General features: G+C 41.1%; 1 protein-coding gene across 5 annotated transcripts in view; it reads right to left on the reverse strand.

Moving 5' to 3' along the window:
- Positions 1-12,026, reverse strand: part of SMAD2 (SMAD family member 2) — an 83,386-nt gene that overhangs the window by 52,222 nt on the left and 19,138 nt on the right. For all 5 annotated transcript variants that reach the window (XM_027068922.2, XM_027068918.2, XM_027068920.2 and 2 more), the window contains one exon: positions 7,950-8,238. In XM_027068922.2, coding sequence (XP_026924723.1) covers positions 7,950-8,185 — 236 coding nt within the window. In that variant the 5' untranslated portion in view covers positions 8,186-8,238. The remainder of the gene's footprint in view (positions 1-7,949; positions 8,239-12,026) is intronic.

The raw sequence follows: 12,026 nt of genomic DNA on the forward strand, positions 1-12,026 counted from the left end.
GCAGGTCACAGAAGGCTAATGTTACTGTTGCAACAACTAGGGGGAAAAAGATAACCACAACCACAAAAAATTGTGCAAAGACATTGGAAAGCTACTGAAGTAACGAGATCGGGAGGAACTAAAGTTGTAAGAAGGAACCCATCTAGGTGAGCTGAGGACTGTGAGCCATCCCTTCCCAGGGCTCATCTGCAGATTCCAGGAATAGGGTAAGGGTCAGGCTCGGTCTGGGAAGAGAAACTCTACTGAATAACAGAACTTTGGACAGTCACAGGATTCTCCTCCCTCAAAGATGTCTGCCAGATTTTAAAGATGCAATCAATAGGAGGCTCATTAGCCAAACTCAAACCATGGAAGAAAGATGTGAATCTCCCGCAGTGTTTGAGGGAGTAGGTGACAGAGACCTGCCAGGCTTTCAATGAAAATCCCAGGAGAGCACTATTCAAAGAAAAGGTACGAGCCAGTGCTAGACTGAATCCAAATAAATGGCAACTGAGCCCCAACCCTGCTCAACCCCGATCGGATTAAAGCGATCAGCCCCTCCATCCACCTGACATAGGAAAGGTCAAATACTTTTTGTGAAAACCATCATTTGCAGCACCTATAATGCCCTGACGTGCGATATATGGCACACGATCAAAATTACACGGCATGTAAAAGGCCGGAAAATGTAATAATCACAAGAATGAACAGACAATGATGAAAGCAGACCGAGAGATGATCCAGATATTAGAGCTGGCAAACAAACTTTAAAATAACTATTAAAATAATACAGGGGCGCTCGGGTGGCTCAGCTGGTTAAGCATCCGACTTCGGCTCTGGTTATGACCTCATGCGCACTTGCACTGTCTCTCTCTCTCTCTCAAAAAAAAATTAAAAATTATAAATATTAAAGAAGATTAAGGAAAACAGAAATGGATGAAGAATTTCAAATGAGAGTTAGAATTTACAATATCAAAGGAACATATAATAAAACAGAAAAATAAGGTATTTTAAATTAAGAACTCATTAAATGTGTTTAACAGCAGACTAAACACAGCATAAAACAGGATCAGTAAACACAAAGTTAGGTCAACAGAGTATCCAAACTGAAAAAGGGAAAACAAAAGAAAACAAAAAGAACGAAAAGAACAGAGCATAAGAAATATGTGGTATCTAGTTGTTTGAGCCCAAGTACCAGCGAGGATTTAAAACAAGATTGCAGGATACCCTAAACTGGCGTTTTACTATTATTTTCCATCTCCACAGTCCATGTGTGGTGCTTTCTATTTCAGGTCCCTTAGATGGTCGTACGTTTTCTTGTGTACCACTAGTGGGGATCACATCAGCCTGGAAACACTCTACCACAGGACAGGAAAGAGAAGGAGTAAACAGTATGGTTAAACATCCCCAATAATTACAATCCTCCCAGAATGTGGTTAGTAACACAGAAATGGTCGAGCAAAGCTGGAATGGCTCCAGGTACAACTGGACACAGACCAAGGATGCCGGCAAAACCAAAGGTGGTTGTAATTTCTTAAATGCCTATTATTTTAGCCAGGTTGATAAATGTATTCTTTAAAGCCAAGCCATTACATTAATGGGACAAAAAACAAGTGGAGAGAATGCTTATTGCATCAGGTGTTAAATGTTATATTTACAGATGTTAATTAGTCTGGGTGCAACTCAGTGATTTTATGAAGAGACAAAAGTCCCAGAGCAGGTGGCTGTTTTCCCTGATAAGGTAAGTGATAAAAATGTCCATGTGAGAATATATCATGTACACAAAAGAGCTCTGAATACCAGTGTCCCGCAGCAGGAGCTCCCTCAAAAATCCTAACTGTAAACGTAGGTACCGGATAAAGGCGCAGGGTCTAGGCAAAGCGTATTTCCAACTGCGTTTCACAGGACCCTGCACCTCATCAGAAGTGCTTTCACAACTTAGACACAGAACACATAGAAAATGACAAATTGGATGCTGAGGCTGATAAAAGGTAGCTATTACCCATAATTTCCAAGTTCTAATTCGCATCTATGAAAAGCTTCATTGTTCTGATTGATTTTACGACTAAATGCTGTAGTGTGAATAAACTAAATTATACATAATGCAATGTCACCTGGCAGAAACTTCGTCTAAGTATAGACAATACAAGTTAATGTCTACAACTTAGTGTAAAGTCCTCTTAGAAAAAAATGGAAGGAAAATGAAGACGCGGATTATATGTGAATATTACAAATAAATCACATTCATGTGGTTACAGTGTTTCACAATTCACAAACCAAACTCACGTTATTTCAAAGGACCCAAAAATAGTACTGAGGAAGTACTCAGGTAGTATCTACCACCCCTTTTCACAGGTGAAGAAACAGTAAAAAGTAAGTCACATGCCTCAGGATCCACATTCATCCAGTACTGAAGCCGACTCAATGGGTTACCAGACTTCAGAGTTCTCTCACACATATTATGGCTGATACACACACACACACACACACACACACGCTGACAAGTTGCATATATCTTATGTATGAACGAGGGAAAGAGGGTTATTCTTACTCTCTTCTAAAAAATTAAAAGGAACTAGTTTAAGAAGAACCAAAGAACTAGTTTAAGAAGAACCCGTTGCTCGGGTTCAAAAGACTTCTCTTTAAAAATTCTTCCTGGGTTATACAGAGAAGTAAAAGGGTAGGAATACGAAGTTAGAAATCAAAGTTGACAATCCACATTTACTTTAAAGTACTCTGATGTTTACAACTTTAGAAGATGGAAAACAAAACCAAAAATCAGTAACAGCATTAAAAAGAAACACATTATCCTGGAAGGATACCGGAGAGCCAGTAATACAATGATTTCTGAAGAGGGAAAGTGGGTGAGGAGATGGGGACACTTGGGTAGGGGAGACCTTTCCCACCCTATCATACAGGGGTGAATTCTGAATCATGTACACCTTATGTTTTGTTTTTTAGGAACGTACTTTTTGTTTTTAAGAAATATACTTTTTGAAGGAAAATACAGATATAAATGTGTATGTTTCTAAAGACTGTTAACAAAATAAAAATACAATTACCCTTTAACAGAAAAATTGACTTCTAAGGGTTAAAAAAGAGTAAATAGTTTATGTATTGCCCAAAAGTCCTATTTAAACATTTCATTGGGCTGGCTATAAAAATAAAACACACTTTTATATATAAATATTAGGAAAAGATTATAGGACATTCCTTTTTTTAGAGTATCCATAAATAATTTGGTATATTCTCTCTAAAGATTCATGGTTAAGTGTTAACACTTTTACAAGTATGCTTTATCAAGTTAAGGAAATTCCTATTTCTAATTTGTTAACATGAATAAATACAGAATTTGATAAAAATCTCTTTCTAGATCCATCAAGATGATCAGAGTTATTCTTTTTTAATATTTATTTATTTAGAGAGTGTGCATGTGTGTGAGTGGGGAAAAGCAGAGAATGAGAGAGAGAGAGAGAGAGAAAGAATCCCAAGCAGGTTCCATGCTGTCAGTGCAGAGCCCAACGCAGGGCTTGATCTCACAAACCATGAGATCATGACCTGAACCAAAACAGAGAGTTGGACACTTAACCAACTGAGCCACCCAGGTGCCCCAGAGTTGTCTTAAATATGACTGTGGAGTATCTCATATTAATAGGTTTCCTGCAGTTGAATCGTATTTGCCTTCCTGCAATAAACCTTTCCTAGTCATGATTTTGTGATTTTGTTTTTAGGAACCCTACTTTTTTCTTTTAATGTTTACTTATTTTTGAGGTGGGGGTGGGGGGACAGAAAGGGAGAGAGACACAGAATCCCAAGCAGGCTCAGGCTCCGGGCTGTCACCACAGAGCCTGATACGGGGCCGGAACCCACAAACCGCAAGATCATGACCTGAGCCAAAGTTGAACGCTTAACCGACTGAGCCACGCAGGCGTCCCAATAACTCTAGTTTCTGATATTTATTTATAATTTTTGCAACTGTTTTTATAAGTAACACTGGTATAATAAACTTTTCTTGTACTATTCATGTTCAATTCTGGTATAAAAATGGGTTGGTAAGTTTCCTTTACAACCAGAGGTAAGAAAATGAAGGATCAGGATTGGGATTTTTCTAATTCTCTGCTATTACCAACAAAACTGCAATGAACACCAGCAACCTCTGACCATATTCCTATTTTCTTAGGATGACAGATCAAAAATGTGATTATATGGTCAAAGCACCACTGTAGGAAAGCCTTATAACGCACGTCTATGAAAATGAATTCTTCATTCCTACACATTTACAATATAATGGATATTATAAAATGGCCCTTTTAGACCTCACAGCCCTTTTCCTTCAACTTCAGAGTTCCCAACCCTACAGCAGTTTAGATTTTGCTTTATTGTAGAGAATATGCATTGGAAGCCTTTTTTTTTTTCTTCTTCTGATTGATTCATTACCCAAATATCAAATGCCATTCTAATTTTACAACGGAGTTGTCTTCCATTCCTTGGTCTCAAAAGTGTTTGAGATATAAAAACCTCACAAAACTTTACTTTTATACTATTCAGCTCCTTGCAGCTTGGGAAGGTGACGTTCTACCAATGAATCACTTTGTACCACCACCTTCAACAACAGGGAAGAGGCAGTGACATATATACCTAACCACAGCTTCTATCCCTCCAGAGACAAAGCCATGGAGGCAGAGTAATTGCGTGAGGGGTGGGAGGGACATGAAGCCAGGACAGTTTCTGCCCTAACTTTGGTCCACTCTAACGTTAAAAGAAGAGGGGTCGAGGGGGAAAAGTATGAACAGTCAACAAAACAGATATCTTAACAGAAAACATTTGCTGTTTTTAAAAATTAAGGGATTTGTTTCCTGTTCATCAGAGGAACTTGTTGGTATTTTTAGGCTTGTAAAACCTTCGTGTTTTTGTTAACAATTTCCTTGCAATTTTAAGTACATCAACTTACACAGTAAAACCATTTTGTGTCGTATTTTCAATAATTCTGCCTAAACTATGGTTTGGATTTATCCATAATAGAACTTTCCCACTCCTATTCCTCAAACATTACAGTCTAGATAAGTAAAGAGTTGCCTGAACGTTTAAGGACACTTCGTTAAGAAATAGCTAATAATCTGATATAACCGAAGTGTTCTACTACTAAAAAATGAGGCAAACTCTATAAAATACACGAAACCAAACCACAGTATTAGAAACTTAGACTTCTTGATGACAACAATCGATATTAACAAATCTACATGTCTTCCAAAAGCGAAAACCAAAAGCCACCAAATTAGACACGTCAAATTTGTGAGCTTCAAAGAACTCTGGACAGTAAAAGAGACAGGACAATGAACCACCACCACTCCAGTTTCACTATTCAGGTAAAAGAGTAAAATAAATGTTTTTTTGAATGATGATAAATCCTAGAAGAACCCTAGAAGGATCTTTCAAAGAGGCTATCAAAAGAAGAATGGGAAACAGGAAAAGAATTCCAAGGTGACCTCCACACATTTCAATCACCAGCTCACCACCCACCAGATCTCCTGAAAGGAAGGGACTGCGCGAGCTCTACTCAGGCTCGGCCCTGTCAGGACTGCCCCGCACCGGCCACTTCAGCCTCCAGTGATGGCGCACAAAACCATGGCGCCAGGTCTTCCTGCACACACGCTCCCTTGGAGGAGGAAGAGAACCTACTCACCAGCCTCCCTGCCTCCACTCCTGACAGTGTCACGAGCATTCTCCTCACCGCAGCCCAATGCTGTGCTAAGACTCTTCAGCGACTCCACCCTCACCCACTCAGGCTCAGGTTCAGGTTCACGTTGTGGTTCCTTATTCCTCACACAGCCTCAGCCCAACCACATCCCACCCCCGATCTAGAGCCTCCCAGGACACTCAGTACTAGTTGGCACAAAATCCTTCAACTAGAGCCCCCTTACCATCCCTCTCAAGACCACAGCGCCCCTCTGGACAAACCGGGCCTCTCTTGACTAAATCCCTCTCTTACACCCATCAAGATTCAACTCTGGCACCAATTCTAGTCCAGAAGGAAACTTCCACAAGCTGCAGAGTAGGCAAAATTCCTCCCCTCTGCACATAACTCCCTGAGCAAACATCTTTCTTAACACCTATGACACCTCATGAGATTATCTTCTTTATTTTGTCAAGTTTATCCCCCTTTCTAGAAACAACTCAAAAGCAAAGACTGAATTTTTACTCCGGTGAGGAAGAGCCTATCACACACGTAGTGGGTTGTTTAATAAATGTTTACTGAACTGAAATACCAGACACCATACGATGAAAAATTAACAAATGTAGCTTGACTTGTCCTAACTGGCTAATTACCCTCAGCCAATTCGTTACCAATCCCTTCAGGTCTACTCCATCCAAATCTGTCCACTTCACGTGTCGGCACAGCCACCATGCCAGTCCAGCCGCCAGCATCTCGAATTTAGACCACTTTACTAGCCCCTTGATCTCCTTCCTTCCAGACCCACTGTCCAATCACTCACACACACACACACACACACTTTAAATTAAAAACCAGGCTTCAAAGCCCTCATTTGCTTTCTGTTGTATTTAGACTAAACTCCACACTTCCACAGTGCCTTACAATGCCCTATATAATCTGACCCCTTCTACGTCTTGTACTCATTTTGTATTCCTCCATTTCCACGGGGCTCCTTTTAAATCCTCCAATACAACCAGCTATTTCTCAGCTGGGTGTCTTTACACTGGCTCCTTCCTGTCCCAGAAGACTCTTCCTCCAGCTAGATGCTACTTCTCAAAGCCCGGTTTGAGGCTCACAAGCCAATCAAAAGCAGCTTTTTTATCCCTCATTGTCTTCTTTGCACTCATTACCGTCTCAAGTTCTACAATTTGTCCACTTGCTACAATCTGTCCTTGCTCAGAAGAGCAGGAACTTTGTTTTGGTCATACTGTATCGTATCCCCATGGGTCTAGAAACAGTGCCCTGCACTCAGCAGGCACTCAGAAGCATAAACCAAAAGAGCGACTCTTTGGAAGATATACACGAAACAGGTAAAGTAAAAGAAACGGGTAATTAATTAACCGACTAAATAAGGCAGGAAACATCCTACTGTTAGTATCTGCAAGTAGAGAGGCTGGTGTTACTGGGATCTACTATCAACAAGCATTTGACTGCATTTGCCACACACAGCTCACGGGAAACCTGTGAAGTAGAATGAGGTCACGTTATTTATGCTAGCCTACACGTAGGACACTGCCACACGTCATTTTAGAAAATGCTGTATGCTGCCACTCCCCAAACCCTGCAAGGCATACGAGTGTAGTGAAACACTTAAAAAACACCCTCTCTGTTAAAGAAACAGTATTTCTGACAGTGGTACTTATCGAGTAATTAGATTTACGCTAATAAAACTTCACCCTCTTAAGTAACAGGCCCTTCCAGTACGAGAGGCAGGTAGGTCTCTGAGTGAGGTTCGGACTCCCTAGACATCTAAGAAGCTGCCTCCTAGACTGTTCTAAGAAGCCATGCTGCAACTCAAGCAAAAATTATGGAAGTAAAATTCATCACTGTGTTAGCAGCTTCCGTTAACTCTTTACTGACCAAATTTTTGACCAAGGGGAGAGAAAACGGTCAGTCACTGCTGCGCTAGTGACAGGAAAAGCTTTCTGACTCTTTATTCAAATGTCATTCAATCAGACACGAGGATACGCTACAGTGAAGCATTTAGGCAATGAACGCAGTGAAGACTGAAACACTACAACTAAGTATTTTATTTTGCTTGGTCAAACCTCATTGTTCAAGAAAAGGATCTGTAAAATAAACCAGTCTTAACTAGTCACACAAAACTGAAACGACAGGTTAAAGATAGCTGTCATCTTTTAATAAAATCACGATTTACAGGGGACTTGAAGGTAACAAAATTTCAGTGACGTTCCTTCGGATTCCTCTAAGCAATTTAACAGTGTGACCATCGAACTTCTGCTCTAACGACACTTACCTTGGTATGGTAACACATTTAGTATTACAATTTTGAGTGGTGATGGCTTTCTCAAGCTCATCTAATCGTCCTGTTTTCTTTAGCTTCTTCACCAAACTTTTAACCGCTTTCTCACACCACTTTTCTTCTTGTCCGTTCTGCTCTCCTCCACCCGCTCCTCCAGAGCCACCGGCTGATTTCTTCCATCCCAGCAGTCTCTTCACGACTGGCGGAGTGAAGGGCAAGATGGACGACATGCTCTTACCAAAGGCCGCAACCCACACTGAGAAAAGACGCTTCTCTATCTAACCTAGAAGAGATACGGAAAGGATGGTTTAGAGGCTAACTTCAAACTCCAGTAATAATTTCAATGTTGTATCTAAAGCGAACGTGAAAAGGAGGCAGGAAATCAAATCAGGAACTTTCGGAAGTGATCTTTTTCTCCTACGAAAAGGTCTTTACTACTTTATTATTTTTTTTTTTTTAACGTTTATTTATTTTGGGGACAGAGAGAGACAGAGCATAAGCAGGGGAGGGGCAGAGAGAGAGGGAGACACAGAATCAGAAACAGGCTCCAGGCTCCGAGCCATCAGCCCAGAGCCTGACGCGGGGCTCGAACTCACGGACCGCGAGATCGTGACATGAGCCGAAGTCAGACGCTTAAACGACTGAGCCACCCAGGCGCCCCTAAAAGGTCTTTACTACTTTAAATGAATGGTAGAAACAAACTTAAAAAACAAAACGTCATAGTATCATAAAGTAAAACCTAAAGTTGGAAGAAGGGAAAAGGCATCAAGTGTGAAGTAAACCAACAAGAATTAGAAAATAAAGGTAAACAGAGTGTGTGAAGACAAGGTCTGGTTCACTTTTACCATCCCTTAAGAAGACTGTCAATTAGGCCTCTTTGTAAAAATATTTTTTCATTTTTGTCTAAGTAACAATATGCGTCGTGACTAAAGTCAAATACATTTCCTCTTCTCACACTGAGGTACAATTCCTCAAATCTTTACCCTTTATTCTTGCTATTTATGTCTCAAGTAACAGGCTCATGATGGTGTCCCCTGAAACATCCAGGGTAGTATTATCTACCGATTACGGAACGTGAGGATTTACACCACAACCACTCACTTTCCTCCAGCCTTAATAATTATCTCCCAAAGGAGTTTAGCACCTGATGAGACCGGTAGTAAACTACTATATAATCATGTTTCCCTTTTTGTACAACTCTTTCTTATCTCAGTTTGTCATGTGCTTAGTTTTTCGCTGCACCTACCATAAATTCTCCCCACACTCCTCATAAGCCCCATAATTAAATTTTAATGCGGATGACTTTAATCCCAAAATAAGAGACAAGACCACTTGAGGACAGAACTGGAGACTTGGGACTTGAGAAGAATGAAGATTTAGAAACGTAGCTCTAAGAAACATCTACAGAAAACCAGCTAGAATGATGGCGGCACACTTGATCAGGTATTTGCCAGGCTACCCAGTAAAAAGTATTCCTTCGGAGGAGCCCCACTTCTAATCAGGATGAAGAAATGACAACAGACGATCATTTTCACCTTAACAAGCAAAACAAGCCAGATAAAAGCTACAAAATCATGGTTTTTCTGAACCTGTCAAAGCTCAGGATGCAAAAAAAAAAAAAAAAGTTCCACCTAAGTGGAACTAAATTCCAGAAAGTGTTGAGCCGTGAAAGAGAGCCCTCCCAACCCCCCCGCCCCCCAATGGTTTCCTTCTTGGTGGAGTGGCTAAGGAGGAATCATCCCACCACAGAGGAGGGGAAGGAGAAACCAACTTACCCTTTCATAAATTTTAACAGCAACATGCGTGCTGACAAGATCTACAAAAATTCCAAGGATTTCACAGAGCAAACCTGTACCACCCAGCCACTCACTCCCACTAGGCCCCACTGCAGGCTTGCCAAATTATGCTGAAGGCTGGGAGACGGGCCTGGAAAGCTGAGAGATACCCTCAAATGCAAGTAATCTGTCCTCTGACAAGGAGGGGGAAAGAATGGACAGAAAGGAGAGAAATCAACCCCAGAGATTTCAGACGTTCAGCTGCAAAGGGCCGAGGTGAGACAGGAGAGCTAAGACCCAAACTTCCACCCAGATACTCCGGACACTGAACTACCAAGGGAAGGACTGCTAAAAGCAATGGTGTTACTAGCACGGAGATACCTCGCCACGCACAAACGCCTGGGGCAGGACGAGAGCGAAAACAACTGCAGAATGACTAAGGGACAGACAATTGGCTGTAAAGCAGAGAAACCACCCAAGGTTCAAGAAAGCTGAAGGCTCATATATAAAGCACAAAGAGATAACTGAAACCACACTCAGACAACAAATCTTGCAGAAGGTCAAGTCTCAATCTGCTCTCAAAACACCGGAACAAACTAAAGTTGCAAAAACCCTGAACTAGCCCGACAACACAGCTTATGGATTTAACCTCACTGTCTATTAAACTAACATGAGAAATAATAGGCAGTTTTCTGGAAGTAAAGAGTATTTACTTCAATCCGTACTGTTTTTGCATAAATATTCAGCTTTTGGTAAAAAATTACAAGATACAGGGGTGCCTGGATGGCCCAGTCGGCTCTTAGCCTTGGTGGCTAAGTGTCCGGCTCTTGACTTCAGCTCAGGTCATGATCTTGCAGCTGTGGTAGGGAGCCCCACATCAGGCTCCACACTGACAGTGCAGAGTCTGCTTGGGATTCTCTCTCCCCCTCTCCCTCTGCCCCTCCCCTGCTCCCACACACTAGCTCTCTCTCTCAAAAATAAACTTAAAAAAAAAAATTAGAAGATCCAGGGAATAGCAAACCACAGGCAAAAGATGAATTTATTAACATAATCAGATTAGACAGGGCCCAGATGTTAGAATTATCAAACAGACTAAAATGGCTATGACAAAAACACTAAAGAAACGGGGAACTTCATTACAGAACTAAAGCTAGAAAAGAAACAATCACAGGGAAATGTTAGAAATGAAAACTATAGTAACAGAAATTAAATATTCCTTTAGATGAATTTAATAAAAGACAGTAACGAACAGTGAACTTGAAAACAGGCCAAACAGTACCCAAATTGAAAATCAAAGAGGGGAAAAAAAAAAAAAAAAAAAGCAAAACCCTGAATATCTGAGACCAAATATCTATTAACTGGAGTTTAACTGGAGTCCCAGAAGGAGATGAAAGAGAAAATGGGACAGAAAAAAAATACATGAAGAAACAATGGTCAAGAACTTATTGGAAATGATGGCAGATATCAACCCACAAGCGCAAAGGAAACAGTCACAGTCAATGGGCTGAATGTTAAAGACATAAGTAAAGATAAAGGCTGAGTGTCAGCTAGGATGACAGCTAAAACTTCACTGAAGATCCAGACAGAAGGGGAACCTGCACTCATTCATAAGCTCTTCTCCAAGGGCTTCAACTGAGATCTCTTGAAAAAGACTCGCATGGGGCGAAAGATGGGAGAGAGCTCTTCCGCCTTGGCAGCATCTCAAATGAAACAAAAGCCTTCAACTAGGAGGAGAGAATCAGGAAAACCTCCCACACCTAGGGCCCAGGGAAAGAGCATGCCTCAAGGGGAAGAGCAGAGCAAAAGCCATGGTACTATTGGGGGACGGGGCAGAACCTACTTGCCCACCTGCTACACACACACCAGCCTTTCCCCCTGTAACGATAACCACAGTCTAGTGCTACAAGAAGGCAGGGAACACTGTCACCACCAGTCCCAGACAAGGATACACTGATGCTGAGAAATAAGGAGAAGAAAAAGCTATCGGACACTGGCACAGGAGCAAGAAACTGGCCTGGGACTCAAGATCCTGAAATAACACAAAGCAAAGGTCTGCTGTTCCTAGATGGGGAAATCTGTAACAAGTATCAGCAAGTCACATTCAGTTATACATACAGAAAAGGTAACAAACACATCATTACAATGCAGGGTTTACCGCACGGAGCAAAACTGGCTCAACGGTAAAATAATAAACAAATAAATAAAGCACCTCATTTATCGTAATAAAAAAGAAAAACTTTACGATTCTCTTAACTGATGCAGAAAAAAAGAAAGCATTTGGTATGTTAATTTAATA

The sequence above is a fragment of the Acinonyx jubatus genome, chromosome D3 (assembly GCF_027475565.1).
Source record: "Acinonyx jubatus isolate Ajub_Pintada_27869175 chromosome D3, VMU_Ajub_asm_v1.0, whole genome shotgun sequence".
NCBI classification, from domain to species: domain Eukaryota; kingdom Metazoa; phylum Chordata; class Mammalia; order Carnivora; family Felidae; genus Acinonyx; species Acinonyx jubatus.